The 18,751-nt window shown below is 43.7% G+C and overlaps 1 protein-coding gene across 1 annotated transcript in view; it reads left to right on the forward strand.

Annotated features, from left to right (window-relative positions):
• Positions 1–545, forward strand: part of BTBD19 (BTB domain containing 19) — a 46,568-nt gene extending 46,023 nt beyond the window's left edge. Inside the window, 2 exon segments of the mRNA XM_033151118.1 lie at positions 386–490; positions 492–545. Of these exon segments, the coding sequence (XP_033007009.1) occupies positions 386–490; positions 492–545 (159 nt within the window).
• The last annotated feature ends 18,206 nt before the right edge of the window (positions 546–18,751 follow it).

Genomic DNA, 18,751 nt, shown 5'->3' on the forward strand with positions numbered 1-18,751 from the left:
CTGTGACGACTGAGAATGCTCAGGGGCCGGACCACAGAATACTGACTAACTCACTGGGGAAGTTGTGGAAGGGATGAGGATACAGGAATACCCTGAAAGAAAGCACCACTGGCTCAGTGGAACCCTGGACAAGAGCACATGTAGAGTTCTGAGATCAAGAGAGTTTGTTGGTTTACTAGGTGATGGCCTGAGGGAAGAGAAGTGGGCCATCTCTACTTCCATCTGCTTCCCACTGTATCCTCCTGAATTCTCCTGTACCATCCCTGCTTAGACACACCCCTGCTGCATTACCCACTTGGGTATGGTTCCCGCTTATCTTCACCTCCTGTCCAGCACTGACCTGAATATAATGGATTTGTTTTTTTCTTCTTCTAGCCTTGCCTAGGTGGAAATCCTGGCTCAGGCCTGGAAGATGCATGCCCTACGGAAGGGGTGTGGAATGCGATCCTCCTTGTGTCCACGCCGGCGTGGAACACTGTCGCGAGGAAACATCCAAACACCCCCTTGACCCGCAGCACACAAGTGACAGGGTGACACCTGAATAAGAAGGGGGTAATACTTCCATGCCCAAGCCCATCCAACTTTGGTCATGTTGGCACTGGAACTTGCAGCTGCTGCTTTGAATGCCTTGGGGGCATCCTGCTTTGAGCCCGAGCCTTACAGTCCAATTGGTAGAGAGAGGTAGGGAAGAGTTCCATTGTGTGAGGGTGAAAGGCCTGGTTTCCATCAGAGGTAGACAGGTTCCATCCAGGCTAGGGTTGTATTAATATCTGGTTTTTTATTCTTTTGTTTCTTCAATCCCAACCTGCTCTTAGTGTAGTGTGAGTTGTGTCAGACGGAGACTGAGTGGGGGGAAAGAGAGAGAGAGAGAGACCCAGGTCAAATCTCCACTCCATCTCCCTTGAAGTTTAGTGGGTGGCCTTAGGCCAGTCCACTCTCTCTTAGCCTGATCTACCTCACAGGCCAGGCCAGCATGCTTCCCTGGGGAAAGCACTCCACAAGCAGAGAGCCACCACTGAAAAGGCCCCGTTCTGTTGTTGCCATCCCCTGCACTTCCTCAAAGGCGGCACATGAGAAGGGCCCTCAGATAATGAACACAGTGTCCAGATAGGTTCATGTGGGGAGAGGCAGTCCTTGAAGTGCTGGGTCCTGAGCAGCATAGGCTTTAGAGATCAAAACCAGCACTTTGAATTGAGCCCCCAAACTAGCTGGTAGCCAGTGCAGTTGTGCCAAGATTGTTGCTATATGCTCAGACTATCTTGCCCCAGCTGGCAGTCTGGCCACCTTATTCTTCACCATAGCTCGCCTACCACAAAGGGCAAAGGGTAGGAGAGATGTTTTACTTGGACTGGTCATGGAAAGGTGCTCCTACATTGAAGTGAATGTTTTCATTGTAGACAATAGGGTGTGTCATAGGAAATCCTGAGCACTATCATATAATCAGCTACCATAAACAGTGCTTTCTTAATACTTTGATGCACTTTCTGTCAAGCAGTCAGCTTATCACTTGAAAACTGCCACTCCAACCGACCTTCTAAATTGCACCCGTTACTAAAAGATATAATTGCATCTGCTCAGAGTAGTGCTTATACATGCTTGTCAGTCTGTGTCAAAGCACAGGAGCTAAGGTCTCCTTGACACTTATCTCACTTATCTCAGAAACGTTGCTTAGTATAATATACTCATCTATATGAGTCACTCTTCCGCTAGGAGATTGCAAAAGTAACAAGGGCCAGGTTCAAAAGCTGGTCAAGTTGTGGGAGATAGTTCTGTAATGACCCAAGCCCTCATAGAAACTGGCTGTTCTGTGGGCAGGATCATCCCTTTGCACTTACACAAATAATGTTTTCTTTTAAATGGAAACAGAACCTCATCTTAGAATAACAGCAAGTATTACAAATAAAACTCATTCTCCTTTAACGTAATCCAAACAACTTCTTATGATCTTTAGCATTTTCCAAATAGTCCCTAGTTTAAGTAATGGATAATATGAAGGAAACAAATGAACAAACCAAAGAACACATTTGGATACTGATAGCAGGAAGGTTGTTCATAATCCAAACTTGGATGTATTTGCATGGTTTAACAATGGACTTACCGGTAGTTAAAGGTAAAGGAACCCTGGACGGTTAAGTCCAGTCAAAGGCGACTGTGGGGTGCATTACGATGATAATGATAATGATAAATTACTGATTTCCCAGTCTTCAGCCTAAGGTCCCAGAGCAGGTTACAACCACACAACCACAGAAATAAGGTGGGTCCTAAAAATATACACCTAAGTGTCAAAAACCAGGATGAATAGGTGTGTATAGAGATGGGCTATAGCTGAAAAACCATCATCAACAACAACAATAATAATACTACAAAAGGGCTGCCTTCAGAAGTTGTGTAGTCTTTATCTCCTTGATACCTGATGGAAGGGCATTCCACAGGGAGGGTGTCACTGCCAAGAAGGCCCTTGCCTGGTTCCCTGTAACGTCACTTCTTGCAGTGAGGGAACTGCCAGAAGACCTCGGGGGACAACCTCAGTGTCCGGGCTGAATGATGGGGGTGGAGACGCTCCTTCAGGTATACTGGGCTGAGGCCATTTGGGGGCTTTAAAGGTCAGCACCAACATATTGAATTGTGCTCGGAAACGTACTGGGAGCCAGTGAAGATCCTTTAGGACCAGTGTTATATAGTCCCAGCGGTCACTCCCAGTCATCAGTCTGGCTGCTGGATTCTGGATTAGTTGCAGTTTCCGAGTCACCTTCAAAGGTAGCCCCACACAGAGCGCGCTGCAGTAATCCAAGCGGGAGATAACCAGAGCATGTACCACTCTGGTGAGACAGTGTCTTTAAAGTGTTGAACAGCAAGGAAACACCAGGTGTAGTTTTTATACTACATGGTAGCAATTTATTTCGCACACCAATGAAACAGGACGTAAAGAACAACCCTGCAGCTACAGATGCCATAACTGTCTCTGTCTCCTTTAGTATGAAACAACTTTTATTTTTTGGATGATGACAGGACTGTCACTCAGATGTTGTACTTGATATATCATATTTTGCTGTAATAAATTACAGAAAGCTTTTATAAATGCTATGTACCTCCACTGGCGGAACAAGCTGGATGGGAGGGAGGAATAGGCTCGATTTCATTGTCATTATTTTATATATCTCATCAAAATCTTTTTAGAAAACAACACATTGAGTAAATAAATATCAGTTGGACAGGAGCAGTTGAAGTTTGCTATATCCAATATACAACTTACTCTCTATGCAGCACAAATCAAAGGTTAGCTCCCTGAGCCATGGGGAATTCCTCCACCTCCAATGGCCTCTTTCATACAGCACATTCAGCCAACTTCATTCTAAACTCCAGGGACTTTTTTTTCAATAGTCCCAACATTCTAGAAGTGGAATACATGGAAATGAGCCCATCAGTCTGTATCCCCCGTGACTGACTTATGCAGAAGTAGTAACAGCTTCATTTTTAAAGGCCAAGAAGCAAAGGATCTAACTGTAAGGGCCAGTTCCCCCCCCCCCAACAACACTGGCTCTGGTGAACAGCTCTGTCTTCATGTGGATGCTAGGGGTTCAGATTAACTTCTTAGGTCAAGGAATGATGGATACTGTCAATGTGTAACCAGAGCTCACTGTGAATGGGTTTTGACTGTACTGTAGCCTCTGGCACAGTTGGCCTGCCACTCCTTTCAAAAAGAGGCCTGCTAGCCAGCTGCTTCAGGTCAGACACAGGTAGGGCCTGCCTGGCACTGTTTGTTTGAGTACCTGGTTGCTAGGCAGGCAAATGGCCCGGGAAATCCGGAGAAAACCTGCTTTTCACAGTATTGGAATGTGCTGAGTCACCTAAGTCCAGGAGTTGCTTTTATTTGCTTCTCAGTTGTGGGAAAAGAACAGCTACCCCAGACAAAGATGTGAGCCCTTTGGGGGAATTGTACAAGACAAGTGCACTGGAAATAAAGTTGTGAGTTCAACCATTTTGAACACTGAAGTAAAACTAAGGGCTAGATTTAATGAGATGGTCAGAGATTCACAATTGGATCTCCCATGATTTTCAAAAACGATAAATGCAGCTAGGGGGGTGAGATTCAGATCAGGAGGTGCACTGAAGAAGGGAATTACTCTCCCATCTCCATCTGGTTTCCTGGTTAAAATCTCTTCCTTCTGCCCCTACACAGCTGCTGTTGCCACCTCATGGATTAAAACATATGGTGTCCTCCTTCGTCCTGTAACAAAAAGATGAAGTCACAGGAACCCAGTTTAAAGCGATATAAATATAAATATAAATATAAATATAAACATAAAAATAAGATAAAAGCCAGAGCCACTATGTGAACAACAATATAATTCTCTGAACAAATTGGTATGTGTAGACAATGAAACAAATCTCCAAAATAATATTTACATTCATATCACTTTACATTGAGTTCTTGTGACTTGGTTACTTTCAACTGGGGACTCCTCTGTTTGCTTTTGTCTCCTTCCTCCTGTGTCACAGGCCCAATTTTCTTCTCTCCCGTGGTTGCATTTGCCATTTTTCTAAATCTGTTGAGAAGTCAGTAACAGCTCTCCCTTCTTCTTGTCTAGTTGCTGCTTAAGAAGCTGAGATGTGTTCTCTGGTCGTGTGGGGCGATAAGGTTTTCAAATAAACCTGCATTTTCAACCACATACCTGTTTTTTCAAAGCCCACGAATGAGTGAGGACTGGTATAATTATTATTTTAAATCAGGTTACGAAAAGTTTGTTCGCTTTTTCACCTTAGGTATAACAACACAAACATCGTCTACTGCAAAACATAGCAAATTACATACATACCATACAGCCATTTTCAAAACATCTTTCTAGCATTAGACAGCATCTGCTCCAGAGAAATATTCTCTAACTGTCTAATAGGTGTTGTGCAGCCTGAACCTATGAATGTATACGTCACTGAATTCATTAGAACTTACCCCAGAGCCTTGGTGCGAAACTACACAAGACACAAGAGGTTTGTGTTTGGTTTCCTGATGTTTCTGTTTCTCGTGAAAAGCACCTTTGGAGTCCCAAATTAGGGGGGCCTTTTTAAACCATTTCCCTCTTTTATCCCTTTCATTGAGCTAAACTGGTCGTCCCCTCCTGATGCTATTTGCGCTGCTGAGAAAAACCAACCCCGAACTCCTCCATCTCATGTAGTTCAGTCCAAAGGCAGCAAACTTGTGCAAACTGTTTTGCATACATGCCTACAAATCTGTTATGTAATCTGCTCTTTTTAGTATACAGTAAATGTTTTATTTAAAAAAAAGAAAAGAAGAATATGCCTATTAAAAATAAGAACTGTCAAATTTTAAATAAGGGTGCACAGTTCTTGAAATGGTCTCCACCCTCCTCATATTGGGCAACATCAAAACTGGCCACACCCTGACTCACAGCTATTCCCTGTCAGGTAGATTTTTTCCATAAGGTCTATGGAGACTACAGAAATTTGTTCCAGATGCTGCACCTTTATCTTAAGGCCCAGGGCTGGGTGAGTTGGCCCTGCTGTCGTTTGGGCCTCATAGAAACCGGGAGGTGCCAGAAACTGAATGAAGAGAATGTGTCTCCTATAAATGTTATTGTCTTTATCTGGAGAATAAGGTCATCGTGTGCTCACAAAGCTATTCTTTTAATAGTATTGACTGCTGTAGTATTAGACCACTCATGTGGTCTAAATAACATAAATGTGTAGCAGGGTTTTGTCTATGCCAGTCGTTTGTGTGTCTACATGGCTGGGGGACTGAGGGAACAGTGGAACCAGCCCACTGTATGCAAAAACTGTCACGTCTCAGCATTTTGGGGATGGTGGTGCCTGTCCTTTCCAGGGAGATTTCCTGGACAACCAGTCATACGCCTTGCTGTAGCGGCTGCTGTGTAGACACACCCACAGTACAAAGCAGGTACAGTGATATATTTTACTGGATTTTCTTACATTGGAGCATGTAAGCCTCTTTCTCACACAGAACTCTTAGTCAGGCAGACTGGGAATGCAATTTTTTCTGGGAATGCTTTGTCTAATGAAGCTATTTCAGTAATTCCCAAGGCCACTCCCTCTGACCTAACTACTTATAATACAAGGAGCTGTCTACCTACCAAACCTTTTTGGAAGTTGAACTGAGATATTTGGGATCGTTATAATTGTATTTAACTCTTTGTGAGCCAGCATAATTTGCATTTGAAGTGCTAAAATCTTTGAAAACAGGTTGCTAAATTACATTTGTAACCAGTCAGGCCCCGTCCCTCTCTCTGCCAAGTCCATGGCAAGAGCGCATGGGATCTCAGGCACCCACAGAGGGTCTGTGTTCCTTTGGAGAACAGAAGATACAGTGGAAGCTGTCATGCTTTAAGAAATAGGGTTTATTCGTCTAATTACAACCTTGGTCTGCGTGGAGGGGGTCCACACCTTACAGCATGGCCCAGATCATTGCAGGCAGTTTTTCCTTCACCCTCACCATGAACTGTACCCCCTTTTCTTCCTCTTTCTTCTTCCCAGAAGCCCCTAGCCCTCCCCCAGAGCAACCTTCCAAATCTCCAGTCTCAGTCTGGTCACACCTGGGACAAGGAGTTGTTGACCTGGTTTGTGTAAGGCAGCCCAGGAATCCCCTTGCAGCTTATATTTCCCCTGCATATCCCAAAGAACCCATAATCCTAGCATTTATTAATTTCTAGGGTTTAGGAGGATTACCCCCAATTTCTATAACAGCATATACACCCAGACTGCAAGAAGGAGAGTCCTGTTTAATTTGAAAATTTGCATACTTAGGATTCTTATACCAAGATCAATTAGTCAAATCAAATATTGTCACTTTCACACATGCAGAAGGATTCTCTTGCTGGGTTTTCATCTGGTTCAGGACATCACACTCCACCAAACAGATGAGAGATGATGTCAAAACTGATAAATGTGCCAACCATCATGGGAACAGAACCGTTAATCAGAACTGTGTAAACTATTTTGGTGCACTCTTAAATCTGTGCTTATGCCAACACAAGATCAAGAACCATTCCATGACCCTTCTCAAAACTTTGGGAATACCCATTTAGTGTAGTTAAAAACAAGCAACTAAACTTGAGGCTACCCATTCAACACCCAAAGTTAAATGTACACTGGTTTCATCACCAGCTTATAGAATTGTCCAATATCTCATTCCCAGACATGTTGTGGGACTACGTCAAAAATCTGGACCTGAAAAAACACCCCTCTGTGGGCAAAATGTAATTTCACAGAATGTGCTCTGTTTCCAAACTCAGTAGCCCTGAGAAAAATGTGTACACTCCATGTCTGATTGGATATCAACCTCTACCAACCTATCTGATACAATTTCCTTTCCTTCAAAGAGCTCCGAGTTTCTTTTATCCTCACAACAAGCCTATGAAGTAGAACAGGATGAGAGAGGGGGATCAAGATCGCGTACTGTGCTTCTTGGCAATTGCCCTAATTATAGAGGGTTGGTGGGCATATGGGTGAGAAGGAAGAAAGTAGAGTGGTAAGCAAGGTTTCAAAAAGTACAGGAATCCTCTGTCAAATTATATGAGCCTTTACCAATAACATAATATTTGGCACGCTCAGAGGCACCCATTGATCACTGTCCATTCTAGAGTCAAATTTATTACTCAGCTAAGCAGAGAGAGAACTTTAGTTAGTGAAGATTAGGTGCAGAGAATCACTTTTGTACTTCTGTACTGCCCTCTGGTGGGAAAAACAGATCTCTGGCACACATGATGCTGTTGACCAGGCCTGTTTGAATCCAGTTTCTTTGTTCTTTTTCAGTTTATTTGTTGATGAGAAAAGCTGAAGGAACTGGATATGCATGAGAAAGAAAATAGGCGCAGAGAGGAGTGATTAATAGAATTTTAATATTCCAAAGGTTACCATCTGGGATGTAAAAGGGTATTGATTTATGGTCTGTCACATATCAAGGGGTAGTCAACCTTTTTGGACAAGTAGGCACATTGGAATTTTGAAAAAGTGCTGTATTTTGAAAAAGGCGCCAGTCAGAAATGGTACCCGTCAGGAAACGCTGCCACAGGATAATAACTTAACACAAAATGTCTGCCTAGAGGGGCAGACATAATACAAAAGGTTGCCACAGCACACAAAAAAAGACACAACCACAAAATGATGCTGTGGGTACATACAGTCCCATCAACAGAGGAATGAAGAAGAATCCTACATCAGCCACTACCCTATTCACTCAAAGCTCTTTGCGCCTCTCCTCTGTTTGGAATGGAAGGAAGGTAGATGTCCAATTCTGGCATCCAAAGAAATGTGGGCATGTTTAAGGAATTGCAGGAGAGAATGAATCAGTGCAAACGGGAACTGAGCAGGAAGAGCAATAGACTTTCGGGGGGGGGGGTTGAGCATATTTTACTGTGACAATTTGCAGGGTGTCATAGGAGGTACTGGTGAGCACAGTGGTCACACTGGTGCCCCCTGATCTAAGCAAATGGTCTTGCTACAGGTTTGACATGGAACCATATTTGGGACCTGCCAATGAGGTGGGTATGGATTTAATCTTACTTTTCAGGGAACGTGGACATGGAACATATTTTGGACCTGCAATGAGGTGGGTATGGATTTAATCTTACTTTTCAGGGGAACGCATATGGGGAATTCCCATATTCAGCACCAGGGACGACAGAGGACAATAAAATTATGGCATTTTATCAAAAGAAAAGAATACAGGTTAAACCAATATTTTATTTTATAAAATGCAACAAAAAAATTAACCAAAAGGGAACATACATGAGGTTACTTTCATTTATAAAATAAGAGATGTTACAATTAAATAAACAACAAGAATGATACAATTTTGGCATATGCCTGACACATGCCGTCATGAATTTAGTTCTAGTCCAACATAACCCAAAATACTTCCATTGGATAATGTGTGGAGTGGCAGTTCTCTCACAGCTTCTGGAAGTGAATCATTTTTATCATTATCAAAGTTCCCAAGCATTTTGAAGTCATTCATTTTGTGTTGGTAAATTTAGTTTCTCCAGGCTCAGGCCAATGTTGAAGCTTTGCCAGAATCAAAATGCACATCTTGCTGTTGAGTTAACTCACCCACCTGTCATTCAGTTTGTTTGTAAATTTGTTTTTTAAATCTGCTTGTTTCTCTGTAATATGATAACTGAGTTGATTGCTGAAATATTGTATTAATATCAGTTCTATAGTGGGAGAGGGGGGGGAAGGTTGAATGCTGGAACAGATTGTTGAAGGATTTCAGGCACATGGGGGAGAAGAGGATGGGTTGAAGACCAAATGGGGAAGGGCTATAGGGCAATATGCACACATAGGCTTTGCATGCAGACAGTCTCAGGTGAAATCCCTGGCATACCCAGGTAGGAATGGAAAAGGCTGCCAGTCTGTATAAATGTACTGAGCTAAATTGACTTTGTATAAGGCAGCTTCCTATGTTCCAGTGAAGCTTCAAGGGGTATGATTTAGTTTCTGTGAAATATGGAATAATATAGAAGGTAGGAGGATAAGGCTACCATTGGCTACTAACTTGGTTTGCATCCCTCTATCTCGGGAGACAATGGAAGAGTGGACTGCGGTAGATGGGCCACTGGGTAGCAGGTCTCTCCTTACATTTTTAAGACATTGGCATCACTTGCTGAATGTTGATGCGAGGCATTCCCAGCCCTATAGGAAGCCTGTGTGGGCACCCTAGTGTTCATCCATATAGCATATAGTCATGGAAACGGTTCTATATTAAAAGCTTCATTATTTTTTAAATCACAAGCATGCTGTTTCTTAGGGAAATTGATATGATTCATCCTGTTACTATAAAAAAAATGTCAGAATGGAAGATTTAGTATGCAAGCTGTCAAAATTTCAGAGAGATCAGTTGAAAGATGGCTTGGCTTATGGCAGTTTTAAAATGGGAAAGCAGGTGGTACTTATATACCCTGCACACATAGTGGCATCTGCCACTAAAGAGCAACCACAGTGAGTGCCACCCTATCTAGCTACCCCTCACTCTCCTGAAGTCTTGCAGCCTTTGTCCACTCCTCTTGTTCTTCACCATTTCATGTTTAATTGATAAATGCACCCACAAGCCACCTGCTTCCATCAAGCTGCCTACTGCCAGAACTTCCAGGTTATACCGGCTGGCTTCCCATACATGTTATCCTGTGCAAAATAGACAGCACTCAGGGATGGCTGTCCTGTCAAAGGAGCAGTGATGCAACCAATTGAGATGCAGAGTGCTGACAATTGCTTCTGGTGCCTCAGACGCTCCCCGAAGCTTCATCTCCTTTCTCTTGCTGCCTGGTTGGCTAATGCGGGGATACCATAATTGGCTAGTGGAGCAGGGAACATACGAAAGAGGGTTTGAGGCAAGACAAGCTTTTTCCTCCATGATGAATTTCCCCTTTTCCATTAGGTGTTTATAGTGCAACAAGAGTTTTGAAATGTTGTAATGCCAGGGAACCTATTAAAATATTTTCCCCCTTGGAGGCTTTTGGATCCAATGGGATCCAAATTCCAGCTGATTTGGCCTGGTTGATTTCTGGAATCGACTTGGGACGGCTGACACAATTGTTCCTAGGTGTCCTGTCCCACTGAATAGATAGCCAATTTTAGTGCGAAGGGTTGCATATGAAGGGTCTGGGACAATGGTTAGAGAGCAAAGACAGACAACTCAGGATGAGGATGACAAACCTGCTTTTAGATTGCCAGTTTGGACCAGGGACACTGCTTTGTGGTATTTCAACTTCTTCTTGGAAAGCAGATTCCAGAAGGTGCTAGGAGGCTACTGTTCATTCCTATGAGAGGTGTTCTGTGGGGTTCAGTTTTGTCCCCATGCTTTTTATTGTCTAGAATGAAATGGTTGTGGAGGTCATCCACATGCAAGTATGCTATTTTCTCCTTTTCATCAGATCCAAGTAGGGTGGTAGATCTCCCAAAGGGTGCAGTGCCTTAAATGATTAAAACTGATCAGTGGTTTCTGTGATAAAGAAAATCCTGGTGGGGATGATTCACAGCAGCACACATGTTGTAGTTGCTATTTATTGTATAAAGCAAATACAGTGGTACCTCGGGTTAAGTACGCTTCAGGTTAAGTACGCTTCAGGTACTTAAGAACTCCACTTAAGAACAAAATTGTGCTCTGTCGGCACAGCGCAGCAGGAGGTTCCATTAGCTAAAGTGATGCTTCAGTTAAGTACGCTTCAGTTAAGAACAGACCTCCGGAACAAATTAAGTACTTAACCCGAGGTACCACTGTAGTAGCTGCTGTGAAAAGGGATTGATTGTTAAACCACACTAGGATTTGCAGCTCTGAGGGGGGAATAGGGGCCTCTAACAACACTCAGTGCCCTTAATGAACTATGGCTCCCAGAATTCTCTGGAGGAAGTCATGGCTGTTAAAGTATAATAGTGCTTTAAATGTGCAGATGTGTCCTTGGCCTGAGTGTTTGCAGATCCACTATTGGACCATAGTAACTCTCATTGCTTGGGACATCGACTGTACTACAGATTTACCTGCAGGTGGTGCTGCTTGGCCACATTTTAAATGTTCGAAATAGTTGGCCAGCTCTGAAAAAAAGAGTGACACAGAAGACCTAACCCCTCTGGTGTATGTTGTGATCCTTGAAATTTATGCTGCTTGTAATTCTTTTAGCCTTATTCTATGCATGACATTGTAGATTGGGCTAAGTGATCATGGCTGGGTTTTTGCATGGCCATGCTGTTGATCTACCTAGAGTTTTATCCTGCTCTGAGTTCTCCAAGGAACTCAGGCTGGCATAGGTGGCTCTTCCCCCTGCCCTCCAGTGCCTCTGTCACAATAATGCTCTTTTAATATATTATGCAAAGTAAGAATCCTAAGTATTCTTTTTAGCAGACAGCAAACGCCACTGAATGCATTGGGACTTCCTTCTGAGTGAGCATGTTCAAATGTTGTCGTGACAATTTCCTATAATGAATCCATGGCAGGTGTGTACATGTGGTAGTTCCCTAACATTGCAAGAACTATCTGTTTATTACTGATCTCTGTTTCTTCTTCTTCTTCTTCTTTGACCAGTTATCACTCCATAAGAAAGTCCAGCTTCTTACCACTTTTCCAGAGCAGAAAGTTATACCGCCATTTGCGTGAACATAATTAACCCGAGATGTGTGAGTGCGTGCCTGTGAAGAGGCAAGACACAGATCAGGAAAAGGCTGGGGTAATGCCAAGGGAATTGAAAGCAACCACCACCAAGAGTTCAAAGCCTCCTCAGGAATTGTGCTCAAAATGAGATTTATGGGTAATGTAGTGTACCCAACACATTCTTCCTTTTTCAGGGGCAAAAGGATTTTGTTCCATTCATTGTGGTAGCTTATTGTAAATTACCACAATAAGTGGAACAAAATCTTTTTTCTCTGAAAAAGGCATGGCTCCAAAATGTGTTGGGCACACTCTATTTGCCACAAGCCCTTTCAGTGTTTTCTTCTTCGTTTTTTGGAGACAGAACAATACACCCGTCATATTTTTGTCTTCAGGCATCCGTGCTTTGTGACTTACTGCAGCCTCCCCAGACACATACGCACACACCGATCCTTCCTTAACTTTATTTTATTTTTAAATTTTCTATGCCACCTTTCAATATAAATATTCACAGAGCAGCTTATGCAATAAAGTTTAGTCAGCCTGCTCATATTTTATATGATAGAATTTTGTTTTTACTCTGTTTTTCTCTACAATAGATTTTTAAATGCTCACCATCTGTAAAATATCTACCCAGTTGCCAAAATGTTATCAAACATCTCCTGAATTACAGCCCTATTTAAAGTGCTGGCAATTGCACAATTACAACCTTGTTTTGCCGTTTTGATCACTGCCCTTCCTGTTGCTCTGTAATCATAGTTAGGTAAAAGCTTTGGTCAGTGACCAACCCTCACATGGCCTCACTCAGTGCAGCCTCCCAGGTTGGCAGGGAGCAACTAAGTACTATTTCCAAACAAATTGTCAATTGATTTTTCACCCACCTTAAAGTAATTTGGCCCAGTGCGAGGGCCACACATGGAGGCAGAGCAGCCCTTCCTTGCTCCCCCATAGAGATCAAACAGCTGGCTTAGCCTATGGACTGCCTGGAAAGATCAGGCGTGGAGTGTGGTGGGTGAGGGGAATGCCCACCCCCAGTGAACAGGGAGACACAGCCTTGTGGAAGTCTTCCCTCAGGGACTGTCCGGAGCAGTTTCCTGTGCTCCTGGTTCCACCGCAACACACAAATGCAAATGCAGGACGTGTCCTTCCCATTAGCTCAGTGCTCAAAGCTGGCTGTGCAATCCATCCTCATGGGCTGGTGGAGGGAACAGCAACACAGCCAGGAACACTTTTTGCAAGAGGGCTGAAAGTTAGAAGCCCTGCTGAACCCACTAATCTGATCTTCAAAATCAGGGTATTTTTTTTGCACATGTTCACATTTATCCCTTTCATCCCCTTCCTCTGTTATCCAGCCCTACCCACCCCACTCCATTCTTCATGCTGCTTCAATGTAAGCTCATTGCAGCAGGCATCTGTGCTCCTCTTCCTCCTCCTTCCTGTCTTAGATTTAACATTCATTTTGGATTCCCTTGACACAGAATCCATGCTCCAGAGTTCATGCTCCTTGATGCCACAAGGACACCGTAGGATGGAGAAACACCATGTTTCATACAACCAGGCCTTTGGTCTCTGACAAGGGCAGCCCCACCATGCTTAGGTGCCTGGTGCAGCATCTGATAGCGTGCAATGATGTCTGTCATTCACCTTAAATCCTCACAGCTCAGGCATGCCCCCAAGTAAGAGTTTATTGAGGAAACAGTGCTGCTCATGCATGCATGCTTTTCACAGCAGCTACTGATGCTGTCAGCATCAAAATGCCAGCTCATACTTTTAACATGGGAAAACCACTGTTGTATATCCAAAGTCACCACTGTTGTGGATGCTTGTTAGTGCATTTATTTTGGTAGGTGGCCCTTATCACTGTACTCCTATTTCTGTTTGCTCCTCATTTGTTCCAGGTGGCCCAAATGATACAAGCATGTCTACTCCCGCTGATTGATGCATGCTGAAAGCAAATCCCAAACTGAAACAATCCGATTTGGAGGAACTGTCTCCACACTGCTCATGTGTGAGGGATTATTCTAGAGACTGTATGCGGCATATACATTAATTGAATACATTAAAAAAAAACCTAATAGGGAGGTCTTATGTAAGACCTCTTCATCACTCTTATGCAAGCCTTATGCAAGTCAGGTAAATATTCTTATGCAAGATCTCAGTATTGGAAATGGAAAGGGGAAATGAAAATGGATATTGCCCCCAATCAACCACCACCACAACAAAGCCTCTTTACACATTATGAAACATAGTAATTAAGGCTGGTGATGTTTGTTCTTGTATACTTCCGGGGATTTATTCTTTTTAAAGGTGTGCACGCACAGGTACATAAATACCTGTGCACATGCCCAGAGCATGAAAATATAGTGGAGGGCTGAGAATTGAGAGGAGAGGCAGAAAAGCTCCACCCACTGGTGTGGATGGCATGCAGGAGAATAGCAATGAGTATCCATGACTTTAAAAAGAGGAATGTGAGGAAGTTAATGTGCTGAACTTGCAGTCAGATCTTTACAACTGTTTGCAATGTAAACCATTTGTAATATAAGGCCCTTGTCTGGAAGTATACCAAGTCAATCTGCAAAACGAGGAGAGTCCCCCGCCCCCTCCACACACACTTTCCTAGTTTGGTTGTGTGAATCATCTGTCTGCTAGATTCAAGTCCAATGTGTCAGATGGAAACATGTTAGCAACAGGGATAGGGGCTCTCCCCGAACAGAGGCTTAATTCAAATTTCCTTGGAGTTTTTCGTTATGCATTATGGCAGGTGGAAAGAAAATAATGGTCCACTAAACTTCTTTAGATGACTAATAACTTACTCATATTTTGTGCGAGGTACCATAGCTTTGTGGCATGTATACAGCTCCAACATAGTTAACATTAAAATACTTAAGCAAGTCATATTTATATGTACATGGATAAGGCCCTCTAGTGTTCTTTGGGCTGCAAACATTTTTGTCTCCGTCTGCTGTCATCATCCACTTACTCTTCATCTCATTTGTTTAAACAGTTGCTCATGTCCTGGGGCAGTGAGTTCCAAAAGCCCATTAGTCTTAGCATGAAGCCATCTTAACATCTACCTTGAATTTTGTTGGTGCGTGTGCATGTGTTTGTGTGTGTTCCAGTCCTTCTCTCCCTCCTAAGTCCTCAACATTAGGAGCACATCACATTCAACTCAATAGAATTTATTTCCAAATAAGTGTACTTACAACCGCTGCATGCTTTTCTCTCTCTTTCTCCCCAAGCCATTTTTGGTGTTAATTATGTTTTTCATGTGAATCCAATAATCTTCTTGGCAAGTAGTGAGGTGGGGGGTGGGGTCTACACATTAAAGGATCCACAAATCTTGCCAAGACTGGCAAGATTTATTGAAAGCAAGATTCTGATTCCTGCATGTTGGGACAGCACTCTGTTTTGGGTCTGGCTGGGAAATGAGACACAGTGGGCACAACTTTTCTTTCTCCCTCTCCCTTTTCTTCAACCCCCTCCCTCCCTCCCAGGATGAAGTCTCACCCAGTAATGGGGCGAGAGAGAAAGCGATTGTTCCTGTAGTTCCAGAGAAGCTCACATGGGAAATCCAGTCCCTCACTGGGTTCCTTGGCACAGAAAGGCATCTCAGCTGCTGATCAGTGATTGATTGATTGATGGCCCCTTAGCAATAATTGGGCCTGTGGGAGCAGAGGCGGGTACAAACCAGCTGGATGAATCACCCTGATCAGGATGCGTTCCCCACCCCCCCTTGGCTCGTCCAGTCATGCTGAAACTGCTTTAAGAAAAGATAATGATTATTATGAATCTTTGGAATGGATTCCTGCTCTAAGTCCCCCTCCACACACCCTGCTGTCTGCAGCATGAGGCATTCCCATGATAACCATCTGGCAGACTGAAGCGCTGCTGAGGAAGTCAGCTGGTTTGTGGGTGAGGCACCCCAGTGAGTCTGGCTTAGGTAACACTTCCAATTCCTCAGTACAGACAGGGAGCGGTGAGTAAGCAACTGTGGAGTTGCAATTTTGGGGGCAAGGGGTGTGTGTGTGCTTGTGCGTGCGCTCTCCTCTCCCAGGCCAAAACCACCCACTGTGTGGCCCCAGGGACGTATCTCTGTGTGCAACTGCATGCCTGCACGTCTGTGCCTGTGTTCAGAGAGGCACACACTGCTTTGTCCTCTAGGAGGAATACACACAGAGATAGGATATTTATAACGCCACCATGATATGCTGGGAACTAACGAGACTTTCCACAGAGATGTTTCCTTGTGGAAGTAGCTCTGAAGTAGCCATAATGTCCACATAGTTCAGGGTGTGGTCTGAAGTCACATCAGGGTACCACCCTGCTAAGGCTAAGTAGGCCTGGCTCTGCTGAGGGCCGGATGAGTGACCTTCTCGGATCCACAAGTGACACAGCCTTGACTTCCATGATGGAAGAAAGGTGGGATACGAGCATGAGAAAATACAAGAGTAAAAAATAATATATATATATAAAGGATAACTTTTTCCATTGGTCTCCTTGCTGATTACAGTGCCCTAGCTTTTATCCTTTAATCTTATTTTCCTGTTAATTTTACTATCAGTATTAAGAAGAGGATAGGATACCTAAAGTAACATGATTATACCAAAGTGCTTGTTGGAAGTTATCAAAATGATGTGCGACACTCCAGTTTACTCCTTGGGTGCCAGCAGGCTGCATGAAGCTGCAGGAGAAGTGATATTTGCATCAACCTTTTGTAATATTATGTTCAGAGTTTTTTTAATGCACTTTCTCTGCCATTGCCTAGCATTCTTTTTGGTCGGATGCCTGCTAAGCTTCTTCCTCACAAGCAGGTGAGTAAAGGGCGGGTGGGGAGGTTGAAGCTATTCATGCCACTAATTAGCAGCCATTTTTCTTTAGACTGAGGGAAATAGGAATGTTTCCCCCCAGCCAACTGGGCCCCAGGAATGAATTGGAGGCAAACAAGCCAGGGGATAAAGGGGTAGGCGGGTGTTTTCCTGCCTCAGTTGGCAACTGTTTCCCTAATAAAAAGAGAAACATACTTGAGGAGGGGGCTGCAGGCCCTAATTAGAAGGAAGGGGATTAGAATGGTGAAAAGGGGGCTTCTCTCTCTCTCTCTCTCCCTCCTGTATACAGGATCCCTGAGTTAATAGGAAGAAAGGGCTTTTGGGGTGGATGGAGTCAGCATGTGGGGGTGCAGGTCCCCCCGCCTCACTGATACAGCTCAACTGCCACTCCTGCCACCACCCCATGGGAGAGAGGATGGCCTGATTTAGGAATGGGGGTTGCCTGAGTGGGCTGCACCGGTTTTGATCTGGCAAAGCAAGAACCAAATATCAATAACCATGTGCCTTGGGAAGGGGAGGAGCCCAACCTCTGGTACCCTCACTTGGGAGTTGGTTTGATAGTTTTTTGCCCTTCAGAACAAAAACGTATGAAATGGAGAACTTGGAAAATGTTTCAATCCTAGAAAGTTTTCTGGCTAAGGGAGTGAGTAGCTGGGATTTAGTCTGCTTCCACAACAGGTGTTTAGTGTGGAATCGCCATGCCTTAGGTGCTTATATTTCACAGTGGGGTCACACAACAACATTGCCCAATATTGTAACCCTCCTGTGTTTTCTTCTGTGCTGCTTCTGTCTTTCTTCTTACCACAGAAAGTCTGACTTTTTAAAGGGACAGTTGTAGCTGCCTTGAGCACTGTTCTAACTTCTTATTAAAGATGGATATTCTTACTTTATTTATTTATTTATTGAAATACTTGTATAGTGCAGTTTCATTTTAAAAATAGTTGGAACAAGTCCAATTGAGGCATTCCGTGAACTGTCTGTTTCATCTGTACTGGATCAGTTGTGATGTGAGGATGTAGAAAAACTGCTTGAAAAAGCGTGACTGACAAACTGTCACCCCTTGCCCATCTTGGCTTCTTAAAGCTAGTCATGAGGGTTGACTGGGCGGATTCAGGGAGTGATCAATGCTTCATTGGAGGTGGGGGAAGTACCATTCTCCTTGAAGGAGGTGGTCATCCCCTCCTTAAGAGGTCCCCCCTGGACTTTAAAGTGCTAAGCAGCTATCACTCAGTGGCGAATCTTTGGGGGCAAGATGCTCAAGAGGGTGACATGGTGCTTGGTGCAGTCTCACTCAATGCACATTGCTTCATATCTGGTACTTATTATTCTACTTGTTTATCTATTCCAGCTATCCTGGATGTAGCTCTTTCAATTGCTGTTTAACTTTGGCAAAAGGCAAATTTTACTGCATGCACCTAGCACAGCCTTCTCTAGCTTGGTGTCCTCCAGGTGTTTTGAACTACAACTCCCATCAGCCTAAACCAGCACTGCAACAACATCTGGAGGGCACCAAGCTGGGGGAAGGCTGGCCTAGTACAAGACCCAAGAGTAAGAAAATTAGAGGTTTCTTTTCCTTGTAGACTGCCCATATAGTCACTTCCGCACCCAGCAATAAATGCTTCTGGTTTTCAACATTATGCTCACAGCAGATTCCAAAGAAGATTGATTACTGCGTACTATACCCCTGCCACTTGGGATAAGTCTCTGGAGTTTGAAAATAATCAAATAGGAGTAGGGACAATGGTTTAGGGAAGGAGCCCAGGGATAATATTAGTATAGGGCAGAGTGCCTGAAATTCACATCATTCCCAGAATTA

This window comes from Lacerta agilis, chromosome 6 (genome assembly GCF_009819535.1).
Source record: "Lacerta agilis isolate rLacAgi1 chromosome 6, rLacAgi1.pri, whole genome shotgun sequence".
NCBI classification, from domain to species: domain Eukaryota; kingdom Metazoa; phylum Chordata; class Lepidosauria; order Squamata; family Lacertidae; genus Lacerta; species Lacerta agilis.